We start from the raw sequence: 19,387 nt of genomic DNA on the forward strand, positions 1-19,387 counted from the left end.
TCATAGAAAAGTATTTTTAATCCTCAATCAAGCCAGATTTTAAGTATTCAGGTGTTTCCAGTTCCATTTAACATACATGCATGAAGTTAACAAGGCATTACAATAACCCTTGACATATGATGGTTGAAGTTACAATTCATTTAGTATCCAACTCAAGAAAGCCTCACCACTGTAAGATTAGCTACCCTCAAGCAGCAGCCTGTTGAGTCAGGGCAAGCGCACAGCAAATGCAATTAGTACTGCTCAGTGTGTATTTTCCATAACAAGATCCAACAGACCTGCCTAATTCTGTTTTTAGAGTTTGGTGTGCAATATTTGTCTTACAGTGTTTTGGTTAGTCACAACACTAGTAAGTTTGCCCTTAGTAATTTAAAAGCAACCCCAGTAGATAGTATTTAGAAGCAATAGAATGCATTCAGTTACTATATAGAAGTTAAAACATTGACAGTATAATTGCAGAAATCTTTTCAAGCTAAAAATAAGCTCAGACATTAAGTTGAGAAAAGTTAACACAAAAATGTTTAATATTAAACTACAGAGACAGTGGGTATAGTACAGAATGTCTTAAGCAAAAGATACACCAATCAGTACTTACAAAGGAATGAACCATTTCTTTGTTAACGTTACATTTCTCATATGTAAGTTCGTATATGTATGTTGGTGAGATTTACCATTCTGGAAAAAATAAGGTGTGTATATCATCAGCTAGATGTGCTCACTGTATGCTCCATTATTTTTATGCAAGGCCCGGGTGACTGGAAGTGCAGTTGTCAGGCATTTTAATTAACTGGACAGCCATTTGTTTCTGCACGACAAGGCATCGTTACACTGGAGCAATCAGGAGAAAACAGGAAACAGCCAAGCACTCTGCACTGCAACACGCCACCTTAACAGCTAACCAGCATTACTCAACTGCTACACAACTGCGCCTAGTGCACAAAAATACATAAGAGAAGAGATTAGAATTGAGTCTGATAAAACAATCCTTTCAAAAAAAAATCAACTGTCACCTGAAAAGATTTCTACCAATTTGGATCTGAAGATACTATTTGAATTCAAAGTAAAAAAGCATTTACAGTAAATTTCAAATTGAAGTTTTGCAGAATTTTATTTAAGGAATGAAGACAAAATTGAGAATACTTTTTGACAGTTAGCTACTCAGCATATAACGGCTGCATGTTTCCTCAGTATGAAACTGGAGGCAGCAAGTTACCATCAGTTTAATTTCAAATAAAAGTCAGCACTATATAAACAAAAATGAAGTTTTACCTCAAATATCCAAGCCAATAATGAAATCGGTAGTCGTTCACTTCACTAAATTACAAGAAATTTGAATAACAGCAACAAAATGGCACATAAAATGTAAAATCTGCCACTTGAGGCGCAACTTAAACAAGTAAAAAGTTAGACAAAATGTTACAAAATAACCTTTTCATCAGCTGGTTGCTTGTGCCAGGGGTCTCTCCAATGGATTGAAGACTCAAGCGATCTTTTCCCCCCAAAGGCGTCCTTTATGTAGATTCTCTATCTGATGCATCTAGGTTTGAAGAAAGAAAAGTTCAGCCACGTTTCTACCACGTCTCTTTGTTGTTGTGTGGATGACTTCAGGTAAACTTCTAGGTGTGTTTCAACTGGCTTTGCCTAATATTGTTAAGTTTTAGGAATTATCATAGCGTGCTCCACCTCCCCCCACATGTTGCTTTAATTCAGAGGCCAAATGTGAGCTTCTGTAAAAGTATTTAGTTACAGCAAAGAATAAACATCAGGCTGTAGATCAAACCACCATTAACTTGAATTCAGCCTGTTCAGCGATAAATTGTTTAAGTTTTATTATAAAAGTTACATAAAACTAGTACTTCTTGATAAAAGACTTAACTAAACTTCAATTAGCATTCAAAAACAACATGTCACTAATTTTGCTACAGTTATCTAACTTCAGAGCTAACTTAGGCCCTTTCCTTTTAAAAACAGGACCAAACAGTTCGAGGGGTTAAAGACACACTATCCTTTCCCCACCCAGTGTATCCTCAGAAGCCTCTTCAAGATCTTCACTTGAGGAAAAACTAGTTTCCATTGTTTTCTCATTGCAGTGAATTTGCCACTTTTCTAGAACAGTTACCTCCAGTCAGTATAATGGTCACTGAACCGATGTTCCATTATAAAAGGATAGTGTATCTTTAACATTTAAAGACAAACCTGCTCCAACACACGCCCACAGAAACTGGTCCCTGGAGGATCAGCCAAATCAGTTAAAATCTGCAATACTGGCCAATATTCTTTTAGCAAACAGGAGACCGCAGCTTTAAAGGGGAAAATGCAGATGTTGGATAAATACAGTAAGAAATAGTCATTTTCATAATAGGTTGTGTCTCATACAATATTTTATTAAAACCAAGCCATTAATCTCTCAACAAAACATGAAAACGTCCTCTGTAGAAAGCCCTTCGGTATTAACTTCCCTAACCAATAACCAAAAAGCACTGCTCAAAGAAAAAAAGCTAACAACGTGCCCCGTTAGGATTCACTTGGTTCAGGCTATTAATACTCCAAGTACTACCCAACACCCCATTTAAGTGCTATAATAAAGTAACATGCAACATGTGCTGTTCCCAAGGTACATTACCGTTTTCCTAAGAGGATACGGCTCCTTCTTCTTCTGGAGACTTGGGAGGGCTCTTCGATCTGGATCTGGAGTTAGATTCCCTCTTTGAGACAGGTGGAGGGCTTCTAGATCTGGACCGAGATCTCGACCTGGACCGTGATCTGGAGACGGACGAGGACTTTGACTTGGATCTCCTGGCAGACCTAGACTTCGAGGTGGAGCGAGATCGAGAGCGTGTGCGAGACCGGGATTTGGACCGACTGTAGCGGGACCGACTGCGGGATCTGGAGCGGCTCCTGCTTCTAGATCGGCTGCGACGGCGTCTTCTAGGGCTGAAATACAGAAAGGGCGGAAGGAGTGCGTTAAGAGTTGAACACAGGCGGCGCAACAGACTCCCGCGAGGACTTTGGGACAGGGAGGGCGGAACAGGGCCCACGTGGGCGAGAAAACGAGTGTTAGGAAGGCGCCATTGTTGAGAGTGAGTGGCCGGGAGCTAAGTCCACACGGGGGCCAAACCCTCCGGCTCCGGGGGAATTCCACGTGCCTTTACTACTGAAGCTCCCCACCCACAAGATCCTCCGCGTAAAAGAGAATTAAAAAAAACCCAAACCCCGAGCGGCCCCAGCGTGCAGGCGCACGGCTCTGTCCCGGGTCCCCTCCTCGCTGCTGAAACCTCGCCGCCCGCCTCCGCCCCACCCCCGGCGCTCACCTGCGGCTGCGGCGGCCGTAGCCGCTGCTGCCGTAGCGGCGCGGCGGCGGGCCCCGCCGGCTGTGGTGCGAGTCGGGGGGGCGGCCGTAGCGGGCCATCTGCACGCGGAGCTCGCGGCCGTCCAGCACGGCCCCGTCCATGGCGTCCATGGCGTCCTCGGCGTCGCGTTTGTCGTGGAAGCGGACGAAGGCAAAGCCGCGGCTCTCCTTGGTGTAGCGGTCCCGGGGGATGTAGACGTCGCCCACGCGGCCGTACTTCTCGAAGACCCTCCGCAGCGTGTCCGGGGACGTGCGGTAGGTCAGGTTGTCCACTTTGAGGGACGTCATGCCCTCCACGTCCGGCGGGGGGCGCCCGTAGCTCATGGCGGGCAAAAGCCCCCGAGGGGCGGTTGCGGCTGAGGAGAAGAAACCCGAGGGAAGGGGGTCGAGTCAGGAGGCGGCGCGGCCCCGAGCACGAAGCGCCTCACACCGGGGAGGGGGCGCCGCAGCGGCGGCCGAGCGGAGTCCAGGAAGGAGGGAAGCTACAGGGCATAGGGGAAAGCGAGGCAGGAAAGCTCACAGCGGGAGGGAAGGATGAAGGGAGCGGCAGGCACCCACCTCCGGGGTCCGGGGGGAGGTGGCCTAAGGCCGGAGCGGAGACGAAGCACCAGCAACAGCTGCCCCTGCCCGCTGCTGCGAGGAAATGAGCGGGGCGCCGCCCGCGCTCGCCTACTTAACGCCACAAAATGGCCGCCGCCGACCCGGAAGCGATGGCGCCGCCTGGCGCGCGCTCGCTCGCCGGCCCCGCGCCGTGAAGCGGGGCCTCCGCGCGGGCGGTGGCCGTTAGGGCTTTTTTTTTTTTAATTATTATTCTTTTTAATTTGCCGACCGCGGTTCCTGGAGGCGGTCTTGTAGGGCGAACAGAAAATCGCTCTTTAGATTAATAACTCTTCTGTTTTTTAAAGTGACCGTTAAAGGTGCTCCGCCGTGACCCGGAAGGAATCGACGGAGGCGGGGAAATTTTAAACAGTGCGTGCTGAAAACAGCGAAAAAAACGGAATTAAGCAGAGGCAGGTGTTTTCGGGAAGGGGGAAGAACACGCCGGAAAAACCTTTACGGTGTGGAGGAAAAAAAAAAAACTTTTCCAGTGCCAGGGGGTGGGGGGGAAGGTGACGGTTTAAAATGGCGGACGCTGAGGAGAAGGGGTCGGGGCGGGGGGAGGTGCAGGTGGGGCCGGGGGTCACGGGGGGGAGGGGTAGGGAGGGGGCTTATGGCCCCTCAGCTCGGGCCGTGTGGCGGCGGCTGTTCCGGGGAGCCGTGAAGAGCCGTTCGCGGGCGCAGCCGCAGCCGCGGCGGGAGGTGCCATTTTCGCCCGCCGGCGCGGCCGCGGGAGCCCCTGGCGCCGCCGTGGGGGCAGGCCGCCGCGGGCGCTGCCCGCGCTCTCGTCGCCGCCGGCCAGCCGGGCCGCCCGTCTTGGTCTTTGCGTCTTCCGCGCTCTTTTGCGCCCGTTGCTGGGCGCGCTGCGACAGGCGCAGGCTGCGGTGTGTTGGCGGCGGCGTGAGTGCGTGCGCTTCTCGGGCGCCCGCTCCTCCGCCGGCCGCTAACGATGCGGTGTCCAGCGAGCGCTTGCGAGAGCGCTGTGGTGCGAGCTGGGAAGCGTCAGGCTCGAGTCCTGCCGTGCCGCCGTGTGTTCTTGGAAAGTTGAGGCTGTGGCAGCGCAAGCGCTAACCTTGGAACCGGGGAGAAGACGGGCCCAGCCCTTGTGCGAGGGTGACAAGCAAATTCCCGGAGTTTTGCTAGGGAATTCAGCGGAAGTGACTCCCCCGGCCCCCAAATTGTTGCTCTGTTTCCAGGCGCTGAATAAAATTGCCTAAACCTCGGGCGTAAACTGTGATATCTGGCCCTTGTCTTACAACAAGGGTAAATGTCTGTGCCCGTGCCTTTCATGATAGTGCAAAAGAGATGATTCTCTCCTGATTCCTTTACACAAGGACAATATCGATAACGAGGAAAAAAACTGAGAAAGCAAATTCGATACTAGGTTTTGAACCCTTGTTCTTATTGTAATTCTATGTTTGATATTTCTTACTGTGAAGCATAAAAGTAGGCAGTGACATTGATACAAAACAAGGAGCACCAACTACAAAATAAATCAATTAATATATTTGGACTTGGTTTAATTTATTTGTTCATGCTGCGTTGCTCTTTCTTTCCCCCAGAGTGATTTGATTTAAAATTTTCTCATTTGCCTACTGAAATCCTTTCCCTACGGAAAAAAAATACTTATTTTTCTTGATTCCCTTAAAATGACAGAGGGAGTTTCCCATATCCTTTATTCTTTTCACAATTACTTTAGATCATCGTAAGCTGCTGCTGTTACTGAAAGAATTGCTCCAGCACTCGCTTCCCTCCCTGTCAGTCTCCCCTTCTTGCCTTGTGTTGAGATACCAGTTTAAGGGAACTGTCAAAATAGGATCTTAAAAATCCGTTACTGTAGGCTCATAATATGGAAAGAGGAGAGCTTTGCTTGAATTAAAAAGCAAGTCTGTCATGCTCCAATCTCTAAAGCAGCCCTTGAAGAATCATATTGATTTTCTTCCACAAATAAAAATCAAATACAGCTTAAAAATCCACGAATCCATGACACTTCTAAAAATACAGCTCAGGAATTAACAAGAAATAATAAATATGTAATGATAGCTGGGATGCAAATTATTGATATGTCCTTTAAGGCAGATAAGCAAAGGTAAAATTTGCTGAATTGTCACTGTCTTCAGTCAGTTCTAGATTTCCTTCCCTATCTCTTTGTCCTGCAGTTAAGCGGAGCTGACTTCGCTGAATGCCAGTCCTGACTTGGAGGCCCGAGGGGATATATAATAGAAAATAACAGTAAGAAGCATGCATTCAGCCAGTACGAGATACGTGACCTGTTCTAATTTTGCTGACATTTTAACAAAGATATAAACTTTGGGCTTAATTGACCTTTCTCATGTAAAATACTATAAAGTAAAAATAAAAACATGTAGTTGCTGAGAAGGCATGTTTCTGAGACAAAGTAGTGAAAGATTATAAAGGCTCGGTTTCTGTTCCAGAGTCGATAAGATGACAAAAACGGAAGCGGTGAGAAGAGCAGAGATGTTAGTGACACTGAAACCATTTCTCCTGAGTGGAATAATCTTTGCTTTGGAATGACTTTTTGTATTTTTCACTTAAGCTAATTGGACAATTTTCTCAGAACACTTCTAAGAGCTTTTTTACCTTGCCAGATATTTTATTATGTAGTGGATAGAGAATGCTATTCTAAATAACTAGTACAAATCTTATTTTAAGGATTAGGAGAGGTCTACCCTTTGCAGTTGAAAAAGTACATTTTCATAAAACTGCATTTCCCATAGTGCACAAGGGCTTTCTAGTCTGGGTCAGCTGATCTTTATTGTGAAATATTCCTTATTTCCTGTGGAACATGAATGGCATGACTTGTGTGTCTCCTCTTTCCTTTGTCAGGTGATCTAATGGCTTTTGACCAGAATCCTGGTTCAGAACAATGGCAAAAAAACCTGAGCTGATTAACTAGTTCAGTATTTGGAAAACTGCTTCTTTTGCGGAGATGACATGGAGAAGTAACACACTGCAGCCTGCTCTGTAAACTCCATGGGAGAAGGTAGAGAGGATCTTTATCTTTACCTTTTGTACCCAACCTTTATCTTTGTTTTTTTCGCTTACAGATTTTGCTGTACATTTATATAAGGTAGTCATCACATTTTTGGATTTGTTGGTGATTGCGTCCTAACAGTTAACAAGTAGCTGCAAGCAATTGTCATTTTTGAAGCTTTCTTTTTTGTTTTATTCTTTTTGTTTGTCTATTTGTTTTTACCAGCGCTTCAGAGGAAACTTTTAAAGAGGAAGTGTTTTTCCAGACTGAGGCTGACAGCTTCCCAAGAAAACACAAAATGTCTCCTGAATCAAAAAAACTTTTCAACATACTTATTTTGGGAGTCTCGTTTATGTTTATATTTACTGCTTTCCAAACATGTGGAAATATTGCGGTAGGTGTGAATTTCAAAACATGCCACATTTGTATCACAGTTACTCTTCTTTTCTAGTCTTCTGTCTACTCTAATGCTAATAGCTACTTTACTTGGGATTTTTTATTCTGCAAGACATCTTGACATTTTATCTCCTTTCTTTTTGTTAAGTGTTTAACTGGATGTTTAAGCACTTGGTTTCTTTAAGATATCATAGCTATGTATGTAACTGTGTCTGCTTAGAAAGCAGAAAATTAATGACTCCTATCAGATGTTTGTACTTTAAAATAATATCTGCATTGACGCTTGCAATATTTAACAATTAAATTAGACTTTTCGTATTTCTTATTTTTCTGTATAGTATCTTCAAAAATATTTGACTAAGATGTAGTTATTAACCATGCCCCTTAGTTTCTCCTAGTGTCTTGCCTAATCTGGCATATTTTGTGTTTTGACAAACTAGACAGTGAGGGTGTATGAGGACAACATCTGACAAGTAGTCAGACTTCCACGATTGCTAGAACTGCCAAGTCACCTTCTGTCAAAATAAATAATTTTCTACTTATGTATTGTATCTCTTTGCATGCTGAAGCAAAATTGGAAATAAAGTACATCTACTCTTAAAAGCAGATTGCATTCCTACTAATTAAATTGTTATAATCCTGCTACTAATGTGCTTAGCTCAGATCCTCTAACTTAGATGTTGACATTACTTTCAATATTAGGTATATGCCTGAGAGAGGGTTATATTCTCCAAATACTTCTTCAGCATACAGGCCTTACAGCTTCTCTTTTCTTGCATGCAGGAAGAATCCTTTTTGGGTCAGATGTATAAATGTCCTTCATTGCATTATAGAAATAATTGCTTAAAACAGTTTTTGTAAAAATCATAGTACAGCATGATCAGTGATCGTAGACATTCTGTTCCTAATTCTACAGACTTTGTAGATGTTGCTCAGTTTCTGTATTTTAGGGTGCAATTTCATATTACTCTTAGTCCGATTTAATTTCCGATTCCGGCTGGAAGAGGTGATCCTGGTTTTACTCTCCACCCCTCCCTTTAAGCAGTGAATTCTCAGCACCTCACTGAGTTTGACCTAGAGATCGTGCAATCATGCTAAGTATTGTATCAGCTAATCTATTAAAATGACTTTCAATCAGATCTGTCAGCCTATCCAACTAACTGCGTGGTCTCATGATCACTAAAGCTGATGCAAGGAAAAAAAAAAAGAACAGGGAACTTAATGGGAAGAGGAAGAGAATGGAAACTCTTAGCAGAAGCTGATAGATCAGATTAAGAGTACTGTGCAACTTCTACCGTTTCCACTGTATTAAATGAGGAAAGTCATGCGTATCTACCTAAGGTGATTTGGGAAACAAAAGTTTTTTGAAATACCTAAGATCTCTGATGAAATCCTTATAAAGTCATAACATTCTAATTACTGCTTTGAACATATGTGTTTCCCTGTCAAATATCTCATTAGGTCATGCTTTCATAAATAAACCTTTAGTATCTATTCCTCACCTGAAGTGAAGGAATCAGATCTTAATTCCATGGTTTAATCTGTGGTTGCTCCAAGCATAAACAAGGTACAGTGAAACAAAGGGAAAACACACGGTGATAGGTGATAAACCACCATTGCTTTTTATTTCATCTATATATAGGTCGAAGAGATAGGCATCTCCCTAGGATGATTTATCTTACTTGTATCTAGAAGTCCCTCTTTCTTAATTGAGTAGAGAGGGAGCATAGGGTGACACTGCGCCAAAATTAGGCATCTACGTTAGATGTTTGAAAGAGGTAAGGTGGCTCTAGAGCAAAGTGTTCTTTTTCCGTGGCACGCGAGAGAGAAACCGTAACTCTGTTTTTGTGAGGATAGCGTGTCTTTGCTGTTATGGCCAGAGTATAGTACTGGAGTCTGTCTCCTGGAAAATTTCTCATACTAGTAAACGGGTAGCCCAGTAACGCTGTTTTTCATAGCAGAAGCGTTGTGAGTTGTAATTAACATTTTAATTATTTTGAGTACTTTTTAGAATCTACTAATGACCAATTCTGACTTTTAGTTTTGGCTTCATCTAATGCAAATATTTGAAAACTAGAAGATACTTTCTAACATGTTAATACATATGGTTTTCTCCTCACAGCAAACGGTTATCACAAATTTAAACAACACAGATTTTCATGGCAGTGGCTATACAAGGTAATTTACACAGATCTCATTACTTTGCTTCTTGCAGGGTGAAGCTAGTTGTAATTACATCTAGTAGAGTTATACTCTCAAGAGATTGTAATGTTCTGCTGATTTCACAATTTAATAACATTTAAAACGGTTTTAAACATGTTCTTTTCATATTTAAACAGTCTAGTTTTACTATGAATTATTAGTGTCTAATTGAACTGCAAACCTATTCTGCATATTTTCTTGGCAGGCAGAAAAACCACTATATAGGCATCACATGCTCAGGTTTTTGTCTTAGGAGATGAAGAACGTGGAAGTTTTTTTTTTTTTTTTTTTCTTAAGTGCAACTGCTAACTAAGGCCTTGATTGTTCTCCTTTGTGCACCTCTGTGCCGTTGTGTAGAATAGGTTGTGCGGATCAACTTGCAGGAGAGATCGCAACACAAAGGCGAAAGGAGCAGTCAGAAAGACAAGAAGAGAAGCAAGGTTCAAAGCTGTGAAAAGGCCGACTCACTTCTGGAGTATTCACTTTCCACTTCAAGCATGATCAGGGACTTTTTGTACACCAAATTGACCCGTCACGTAGGAAAACTTGGTTGCTGCTTTAACGGGTTTACTGTTTTAATTTAAACTAAAAATACAGCTGGCACAAGAGTATGTCTATAAAATCTCTGTGGTATATTTGGCAGGAAAATTAAAACCTTACTAAAAGATGAATGAGGGTCTGGAATATTCTCCCTTAGAAATACTGGGCACAAAATACAGTAGCTCTTGTTAAGTCATGGTTTGACAAATTCCTGTCATAAATTACAAGATGTGATTGCCTGCAATAGTTTGGGACTGGATTCAGTGATCCAAGAAATACTGTACACCCCTATATTGCTATATTAAGATAAAGTGCAACAGATGAAGGTAATTAATAACAGAAAGGAAGAAAATGTTTGAATATGGAAGTTGTGCAGTTACTTAAGTTATGTATGCACTTAACTTGATACTTTGGAATGATTTGAACAGTCTTCTTAAATCAGCTGCCCTTGAACCCTACATTTTATTTTAAGTACTTAATCATCTTTGTTGTTTATTTATGTAGCATGTCCGTTATTTATGGAGTATTCTCTGCATCAAATCTTATTTCACCTTCAATAGTTGCAATAATAGGACCTCAACTCTCCATGGTCATTAGTGGCGTATTTTATAGGTAAGTACTACTTTTGAATTGTTGCCTGCCTGCTTTGAAGTCTCCTTTACTTTTTCACACGTAAGGCTACCGTGCCCTACGTGAGCTTGTATGGGGCTAAATAAGGCATCTTCTTGCACAAATATTCACATATCTGTATCATTAGATATAACTGTAATTTCAGGATACTCCAGCCTACTGGAAATGGAGCTTTTTTTTCTTTCCCCTACAGCATTTTTAGGCTTGGCTGACTACGGAGTTCAGGTTGTAGTCTTAGGTTAATGCCTATATTAAAAACAAGTGATACATGTTTAGTGGAGTAAAAAGATTACCTGTTTTGACATATGACTTGAACTATTTTCAAAGTTCACTTGGGAGGGAGGAGTTGATTTAGAGGAAGCTAAGTAAGATATCTAATTGTTAAAGAACATTGTCTATTTTAAATCTATATTCAATGAACTGTTCTGTTCTTTTCTAGCTTATACATTGCAGTTTTTATCCAGCCTTCTACATGGGCTTTCTACACTGCTTCTGTTTTTATTGGCGTTGCAGCTGCTGGTAAGCATTGTTCTTAACTTGCTTGTTGTTCTTCACTGCATTTGTATATACTTGTAAAATGTTTTTCTTTCTTGACCAATATATTTTGTTTGTTTCAGTACTATGGACGGCACAGGGAAATTGCTTGACTGTAAATTCGGATGAAAACACCATTGGAAGGAACAGTGGAATATTTTGGGCACTCTTACAGTCTAGGTAAGCTTTATTTGTTAAATCTCTTTCTTTGGTCATGTGCACCTTTTACTTTTTATACTTTTTCATAAGTGGGAGACTTATGAAAAAATATCAGCACTGCAGACAATGAAGCGGAAGGGAGAACTGGAAGCCACATTTCTATTGTGCAATATAGAACAATGAGCTGGGAACAACATTTCTATTGTGCAGTATAGAACAATGAATAAAAATTATATTGTAGGCCTCTGCTCTTGGTATGCTAGAAGGTACATCTCTGTTATGGGAGCATTTGATACCCTTCACATCTGGCGAAAATCTTGTTGATCGTGGAGGGTGGTGGTAATATGTGTCAGGGCCCTGAGTGCACTGATAAGCCTTAATGGCCCTGACCAACCTCACCTGGGACCTCCACCACACCTTCTGGGGCCCAGGAGCTCCATTTAAGCTCAGCCTTGGGTCTTCAGCTCTTCTAGAGCTAGGCTGGAGGAGTACTGATCTCTAGCCAAGCTTCAGCCATGCCTGTGCTTATCCGTTTGTTGACTGTGTAGATGCAGAACAACGAACGGTTCTGACCCATGAGCTGATTTCCTGGCTTGACCTTGGACCTGCTTCATTGCCACAGCCTTGCCTGATGATCTGGACTCTTGGTTGAACCTGGCTACGACCTTTGGGTCTGCCCTGCTTGTCCCTACTCTGCTCCGCATCCCTTAAGGAGTAACCGGCCCTTGCTGCTCTCTAATAATTTGAACTGAAGTAATTGAACTTGGAGCAGTCAGTCAGTCAGTCAGAAATCAGGAAAGAGATCTTGGAGTCGCTGTTGACAGTTCTCTGCAATCATTGGCTTAATGTGCAAATAGCTGAAAAAGCCAACAAAGCGTTGGGCATCAAGGATGGCTCCGAGTATAACACAGAGGATGGTATGTTGTATGTGAAACCTTAGTGTGCTCTTGGGTAACGTGTGCAGATGAGGTTTCTGCATCTCAAGAAGAACATAATGGAGTTAGGGAAAAGTGACTAGAAGAAGTGCACAAGAAGATGGAGCCGCTGCCTTGAGGAGAGACTAAAAAGTCTGAGACTCTTCAGCTTGAAGAAAAGACTGAGGAAGGTTATACTCATGGGTTACCAAATCTTGAAAGCAGCAGATGGGCTGAATGTAGTGCCAAATGCAATGCCATACCAGAACTCAGGGCGCTTGGTTAAGCCAGTAGAAGATTGGTTTGAATTAGATAAAATAAAGTACCTCTAGGCATGGGTAGTCAGCTTCTGGAAATTGGTGTCATAGGAGGTTGTGGAGTTGGAAAATGTCAGCAAGTTCAAAAAGGAATTAAGCAAATTAATGATTGATTAATTAAGCAAATTAATTAATGATTGATTAATGATTCCTAAAAGGATTAGGCAGGCTTATATCTTTTCCAACCCATGATACAGAAATTCTGGATATTGGGAGAGAGTGAGGGGGATGAATGGCAGAAAGTAGCTATACTCATGCGCTTGACTTAAATGGTGTGCCTTAATGCCATTTTCTGAGACAAAATACTGAGTTGATGGACCGTTGATCTGAACCAGGGGGGCAGTTCTCCTTTTCCTTAAGTTTCAGATGCAGGAATTAGCATATCATTACATTATCAGAGTAGTAGTTTCCACCAACTCAGCTAATCGTATGCTTTGGAATGAGTAAAATGCATTTCTTTACAAAAGGAAACTAATTCTAAGGCTGTTCCGAGTCACCACTAATTCACAACTAACATATTTTGGGGAACTCTCTGTGGGGAACACAGAATTTCCCTTAAGCCATTAGCAAGCAGTTTAGCATTGCTGGGACAATACTGCAGGCAAGACAAATGACACTCTTAAGGAATCATTACAAAATGATCTCGGTAGATACAAGTCAGCTCTCTGAACTATTCAGTTCCAAAACTAGTGGCAGAGGCAATTTAGAAGCCGATTTCCCAATTTTTGCCCCCTTCTGGTGTCTCGATCCCTGAAAAATGAGTAGCTAGCATCATGAGGAAGAATCCTCTACTGTATTTAAAGTAAGTGTGTTGAGTAAGCAGTTTGCACGGAGAATGTGACTAATGTTTGTATTTCTTTCACAGTTGCACAATACTGTTTTTGCATAGAGTAGTCTTACCGTGATGCTGCAACTTTAATCTTACCATAAAAAGTGCTGTTCATCTGTGTTGTCCTCTTTGTTTTCAGCCTGTTTTTTGGAAACCTCTACATATACTTTGCTTGGCAAGGAAAAACTCACATATCAGGTGAGTTTACTTGCTTATGTAAGGCTATCCTTCGAAGTACGTTAACATGAGCAAATAGATGAAATAATGAAGTGGGAAATGGCAAGAAACTTGTACGATAGCAGATGATTTTTTTTTCCAGCTCATTGTTAGATAGTCCCTGTTTTTAAGGTATGCTTTTGAGTCAGTGTTCCAACATATATAATCCAAGGGCTGTGGGGTGCCTTTGTTTCCTGGATGCAATGTGCTTTGAGTACCTTCTTTTAGGATACTGCCTACATGGGAAATTTTGTATAATGCTAGTTTAGAATAACATGTTCCACAATGGCTACTCTGGAATTTTCCCTGTGTAGACACGCTTATTCCAAAATAAGCATTTTCATGGGAGAGGATATTCTGGAGTAGCTATATGTTTTAACATCCACAAAGGGGATACACACTGTATCCCCTTCCAGAGTAAGTTCTCTGTGTAGACCAGCCCTCTAAATCAGATTGGGAATTGATTAATCTACGAAATAAAGGACAAGAACGGAAAACCATCCCAGTTCATTTCAAGGTTGCACCAGTCATTGTCCTATGACAAAGCCATGGCAGGACAGAGATTGAGATGCCCAGCTGGACTAAGAGTGAGCTGCTGCTGCTTTAAACTGGCAGAATTGCTGCAAAAGTGTGTAAGGAACTGTAGTTTCAGTCTTTCTTTCTTGGCATAGTTTATCAACACTAACTTCCTAATGGGATTATAATACTATAATTTTCTATGTTTGACATTGCACTAGACTGCTGAGGAGCAGGAATTAGAGCAGCATGTACATATTCGTATTCTTAAGAAGCTGGTTGGTGGTTGAAATTCATAGGTCTTAACATGAAGGTTGCTGGCAGCTGTTACTGTAAGTAAGCAAGGCGAGTGGGGGGGTATCAGCTAAGAAAATGGCCAGCAATGGTGAAACTCGAGCAAAAATTAAGAATTTAATTGTACGAAAATGAGTATTGCAGGAAAAACAACATTTTATGAGTAAATAGAGTTGATTTTATAATCAACTCTTTTATAATGGTGGTGAGGGTGTCTTTTATTGCAGTCTAAAAAATACGTTATCTACTAAAATGCTCAACTTTTCTAACATTCAAAAGATGAAGATATTTCTGTAGTCAATAAGGAATAAAATGTTAACTTCTTTTAAACGATAATTATCAGGCTGCAGAAGTACTGCCTTGTTGAGATAAATAGTCCACTTCATATCTCTGTTAGAGTCGTCGTTTCAGCTTCTCCACAGGCGCAGGCTTGGTAGCACATCACAGGTTAATTTTTAAAGGTTAACTCCGCATTCCCTCTCCCTTCACACAAAGGCTTACACACTATTGAAAATGCTGGAGGTGCTTTGAATCTGGTGAGCCCCAAATTCTTTGCATTCTAAATCACATTGCTCTTGCTAATGACAGAATACAGCACTTAAAAGTCAGGGAGTTCCACTGCTACCTTTGTCTCCCTCTTTACGTGGAAAACACTTGAAATGTCTCGAGTGTCCTCTTTAAGTAAAAGCTAGATGTTGGTATCGCATGATTTAACAGGATTGAAAAATCGATCCCTCATTCCTTTTCCTATGTATATGGAAACATAACAGGCATGTCAAGAACAAGCCCATGTTCTCTTTTTGGTGTGTAACCATACACAGATTATTTTTAATTGACTCGGAACAATTTTGTGTTTGCTTTTAAGTTAGAGGGGCAATAGATGCAAGTGCATAGGCAAAATCTTTAGGCTTGAACACTGGTCCAAATGTCAGTCAGTCTGTTTTTCAATCCCAATTGTTAGTTACTTCATAGCATTTTTTTCTGCCTAATATTTGTAAATTGGAATGACTGCTGTATGGCAGACTTTCCTGTGCCAAACAAGTTGGTTAGTGCAGCAGAGCTGGTGCATAGGGCAGCAATTAATGTCCTTCGGATACTCGTTATATTCTGTGTCAGTTACTGAGAGTTCAGTGGTTTTAAAGGGCTTTGTAGTTTCCAGGTCTTACAGTTTATGGTGTTATATAGTGCTAATATTTGTAGTGTTGGTAACGAAGAGCTTTTTTAGAAATCTAAAGGGGTTTTTGGATAGTAGACATAGCAAGTCTTGAAAGGTGTGCGTTCTACTGATGAGTGTTTTCTGTGTTAATTGGCTCCTTATTAGTCATAGCCTTTGCATGACAGAAAATGTGAGTGACACTCTTCGCTATTTAATATGCCAGTATTTTACTGGCATCATAAAGTGGAGACAAGAATTTGCCAGCTACTGAGTACCTTTTCCTCCACGTATGAGGCAAGATAGAAAACGCAACAGCTTTTAGTATGTATTTTAAACGCTATTACAAAGTATACCTATATTAGTTCTTTGAAGGTAGTTGACTTGACCAGAATTGTTTTTGCACATCTAGTTATGACTCTACTTTGTTTTTCCCCAGAGAGTGATCGTAGAACTGTCTTCATTGCTCTGACTGTTATCAGTCTTGTGGGCACGGTTCTGTTCTTTCTGATTAGGAGACAAGAGGACACAAAAACTCCAGGGGAGGAAGATTCTGCTAATGAAATCCAGGGGGACAGCTTGTAAGTGCTTATAGTAATAACGTATTGCCACATACACAGGTTTGTGTGCTCCTACTCTATGGAAAATCGCATTCACTTTCCTCTCTGAACCGAAAACATGAAAGTTATGAACAACCTGTAGAATTATAGATTTAATAGAAGTGTCTGTACCGTAACAAGTAAGAATTCATCAATTAGTGGTGGTGTTCTTATGACATTCTCAAGGAGGGAGCTTAGTACCGCACCTTAAGTTTTTCCGTTAAGAAATGACTTGGAAAGATCATTTACCTCTTTTCTTCACTGAGGATTAAACGTGTATTGGCCTTTCATAGTCTTTCCTGCCCTTGCTAGTCCAGTTTAAGGGTTGGAATGAGCACAGATTGTTCCCTTCCTTTGTATAGCTTACCTTTTACATACTGAAACATGTTTGTCACATCTTTTCTCAGTCTTTTTGCCGATGATGATTTTACCACCATGATGAGTAATTTAGAAATGCATATATAGACATAGATCTGGTACAGTATAGACATAGATCTGGTACAGTCTTGCCTGAGGCATTATTTTATATATTTTGTTTTATTAATAGAATAGTGAAAATATTAGAGAAACCTGAGCAAGTAACGATAGTGGAAAAAAATGTTTAATGCTACTTAAGGGAAAGACTGTTAAGGTTAATTTTTGAATAGCATGCACTGGCCCAGGAAGCAAATAAATTTTGTGGTTAGTAGCTTAGATTCTCAGAAACTTTTAGTAATATGTAAGCATCTTTCAATGTGTAATGCTGGGCTAGAAAATGTATAGAAAATTTGAAAAATGAATTAATCTGCTTTCTGCCACAGGGATACAGTGTGTGCTGTTTTTTTTTTTTTTTTCTTTCTTTTTTCCATTTTGACTAAAGTCGTTCATTTACCCAGGTCTTCCCAAAGCAAAATGATGAGAGCAGTGGCTGCCTTTAGTAAGTACCATTTCAAATAAGAGTTGCTTCAAAAAAAAAAAATTGAAATATCCTTTCCCGTTTTCCGTGATTCTGCTGATATGCAATCATGTAAAAATCACTTAGAACAAAAATGTGCAGGCAGTTACAGGTTTAAGAATGCATTTCAGTTATTCTACTTCAAATGTAGACCTTGCTGGGCTAGCCTGTTTGGGGAAATGACTGCCAAACGGCAGTGGTTTTCAGGCCGGAGGTTACAGTTTGTGTAGGGACACAGGACCAATGAGTTATGAGCCTGATAAAAATTCAGATGTCTGTATGAGCATTTGTGATTTTGAGCCTAGCAGAAATGGGACTTGCAACTAGAAAAGCCTGGGAACCACTGAACTAATGTGTGGGCAAGTTACTATTGCTGGGCAGTTGGTGCGAAGTGGCTGGCTACACTTCGAAAGAGCTCCATTCAGATGACCATATCATACGAACAAAGCTTGATCGGTGTTTTATTTTGTCAGCAAATGATGTCACTTAAGAACAACAATTTTGAGCTCTAAGTGTCCGCAACCTCCCCTGAAGTTTGATATTGTCTGCCTGTGACTGTTGGATGGTTTTGAGAACGTGAAGGTGTTTTGCTGACAATTTATTTGTTCTTTAAAGATATGATCACTGTGAACTGGGAGAGTGCAAAAATGCAGTGAGTAAAAAATTGTCTGACTGAAAACCATTTAACTATCTTCAGCTATTGGCCTTCCGTTTCTTACAAGAAGGGGTTTCATTTCACCTCATTTCTTTTAAACCGCAAGTCAGGCGCCTTCTGTCTGTTTAGGGCCATATTTTTACTGTAATAAAATCATAATTTTCATGATTTTAACCTATTTTTACTTTAAGCAGCGATCAAAAGAAAGTTTAGATTCTCTTAATAATGTTAGGGGAAGTTACATTAATTTCCGTTGTTATTTCTTTTCAGAGAAATCTATTAAGCTGAGTTTTACCAAAGAGATTCTACTTCTCAGTGTTACAACAGCCTATACAGGTATCAAGCAAGCAAAATGTATAATCATGTAGAAGCATGAGGGCATTGTTTGGGATTTTAACCAAGAACACCAGACCAGGATTGTTTTTCTGTATTTCTGTAAATATTACTTGAATATTTGAATTGTCTTTGAATGGGTTACTGATTTATGACATTTTTGTGTTCTGGAAATTATTCCTGTATGGGAGGAGAGGTTCCTCCAACTCTTCTAGAACTGACATATAATAAAAATTGTTCAGTAAAGTTCTGGGTCACCCAAATTGAGGGTTAAGCAAACTTTACATAGCTGTTTTAATGTGATTTGGCAGTAAACTTATTGATATAAGTTGTGGGTGATAGTTAATGTAACTGCATTGCATTTGAATTAAATCTATTTCTGTAAATGAGGCTTTCAGTGTCACCTCCATTAGGCTTGTAATGAGGAGTAGGAGATTACTAAGAGAGTCCTCATTTTAGTGTTGCTTCTATTGGGAAAAACGTTAGACGTTTTCTACCATTTTTTGTGATTAGTATTTGCAGTGATAGGAGCTCTCTTCTTAGCAGCTTTAGTTAAACCTGCTCTGGCATTGTTACACCAAGGTAAGAGTCGCAGAACAAAAATAAATGTATTTTTTCCATAAACTAAAGTGGTTCTTCTGCAAAAAGACTGTCAGATGCAAAAATATGTTACTGGGATTCTTTAATGGATTTTTTTGGTGTCTTTCTCTTTTTTTGGCTCCGGATGTAGCTCTGTTTATGATCAAATTAAGCTTAATTGAGAATAGATGCATCTTCAGGACCTCAGCTTTGATTTACCATTACTTAAAAAAAAAAAAAAACCTCTTATACATGAAAAGAAAAACTTGAAAATGTGAATAAACTATTAATAGTGCTGCAGTGTCTGCCAAAGGGTGCAGTTAGTGTCTTGTAGAGAGGCAGCTGTAGCAGCTAGAAAGTCAGCACCAGCTTCTAATCTGAATCACAAATTACTTAACAGTATCTCCAGTGTTGATTTTAACCCAAATTGACTGATCTGAATTACTCGTAGACATTTAGTGCAATGGGAATGAAAAAGCAAGATAGCAAGGTAAGGAAGTCTGTCAAGTTTGGCTTGATTAATCCAAAACTTGATCTTCCAGGTAGCTGAAAAAATCAGTCCTGCTTGGAAAAATTAACTGCTGCCATCTGGTGGCTAATGGTCGTGATTGCCACTTTGTGTTGGAAAATACAAATTTTCATAAGG

General features: G+C 40.9%; 2 protein-coding genes across 20 annotated transcripts in view; one reads left to right on the forward strand and one right to left on the reverse strand.

Moving 5' to 3' along the window:
* Nucleotides 1–4,048, reverse strand: SRSF2 (serine and arginine rich splicing factor 2). Of its 4 annotated transcripts, XR_011135470.1 has the most exons (6): nt 3,908–4,048; nt 3,312–3,705; nt 2,624–2,934; nt 2,197–2,300; nt 1,429–1,537; nt 497–929 (listed from the first exon to the last, which is right to left on the reverse strand). XR_011135470.1 is itself a non-coding variant. In XM_068913567.1 (4 exons), the coding sequence occupies exons 2-3, from the start codon at nt 3,671–3,673 to the stop codon at nt 2,631–2,633; spliced, it is 666 nt and encodes a 221-aa protein (XP_068769668.1). In that variant the 5' UTR covers nt 3,674–3,705; nt 3,908–4,048; the 3' UTR covers nt 1–1,537; nt 2,624–2,630. The 4 variants fall into 4 exon arrangements, 1 of the variants encoding a protein (XP_068769668.1); XR_011135469.1 differs by lacking the exon at nt 2,197–2,300; XR_011135468.1 differs by having other exon boundaries at nt 497–1,537.
* The window catches only part of MFSD11 (major facilitator superfamily domain containing 11), a 26,248-nt gene continuing 10,905 nt past the window's right edge, over nt 4,045–19,387 (forward strand). For 5 of the 16 annotated variants that reach the window (XR_011135467.1, XR_011135465.1, XM_068913564.1 and 2 more), the window contains exons 1-11: nt 4,045–4,359; nt 6,794–6,950; nt 7,167–7,335; nt 9,460–9,515; nt 10,584–10,691; nt 11,149–11,228; nt 11,327–11,423; nt 13,602–13,660; nt 16,081–16,222; nt 17,116–17,156; nt 18,100–18,165. Coding sequence is in view for 13 of the 16 variants with exons in the window: in XM_068913564.1 (XP_068769665.1) it covers nt 7,240–7,335; nt 9,460–9,515; nt 10,584–10,691; nt 11,149–11,228; nt 11,327–11,423; nt 13,602–13,660; nt 16,081–16,222; nt 17,116–17,156; nt 18,100–18,165 (745 nt within the window). In the remaining 3 variants the exon portion in view is untranslated. Of the gene's footprint in view, nt 4,408–6,105; nt 6,201–6,733; nt 6,951–7,166; nt 7,336–9,459; nt 9,516–10,583; nt 10,692–11,148; nt 11,229–11,326; nt 11,424–13,601; nt 13,661–16,080; nt 16,223–17,115; nt 17,157–18,099; nt 18,166–19,387 lie in introns of those variants that run through there. The other 11 variants (XR_011135466.1, XM_068913562.1, XM_068913555.1 and 8 more) reach the window with 10 other exon arrangements.

The sequence above is a fragment of the Struthio camelus genome, chromosome 19 (assembly GCF_040807025.1).
Source record: "Struthio camelus isolate bStrCam1 chromosome 19, bStrCam1.hap1, whole genome shotgun sequence".
Taxonomy (NCBI): Eukaryota; Metazoa; Chordata; class Aves; order Struthioniformes; family Struthionidae; genus Struthio; species Struthio camelus.

Coding starts and splice junctions, on each gene's coding strand:
- SRSF2 (XM_068913567.1), bottom strand. CDS start 3,673: ATGAGCTACGGGCGCCCCCCGCCGGACGTGGAGGGCATGACGTCCCTC. Junction 2,935..3,311: donor TACGGCCGCCGCAGCCGCAG/GTGAGCGCCGGG, acceptor TCTGTATTTCAG/CCCTAGAAGACGCCGTCGCA.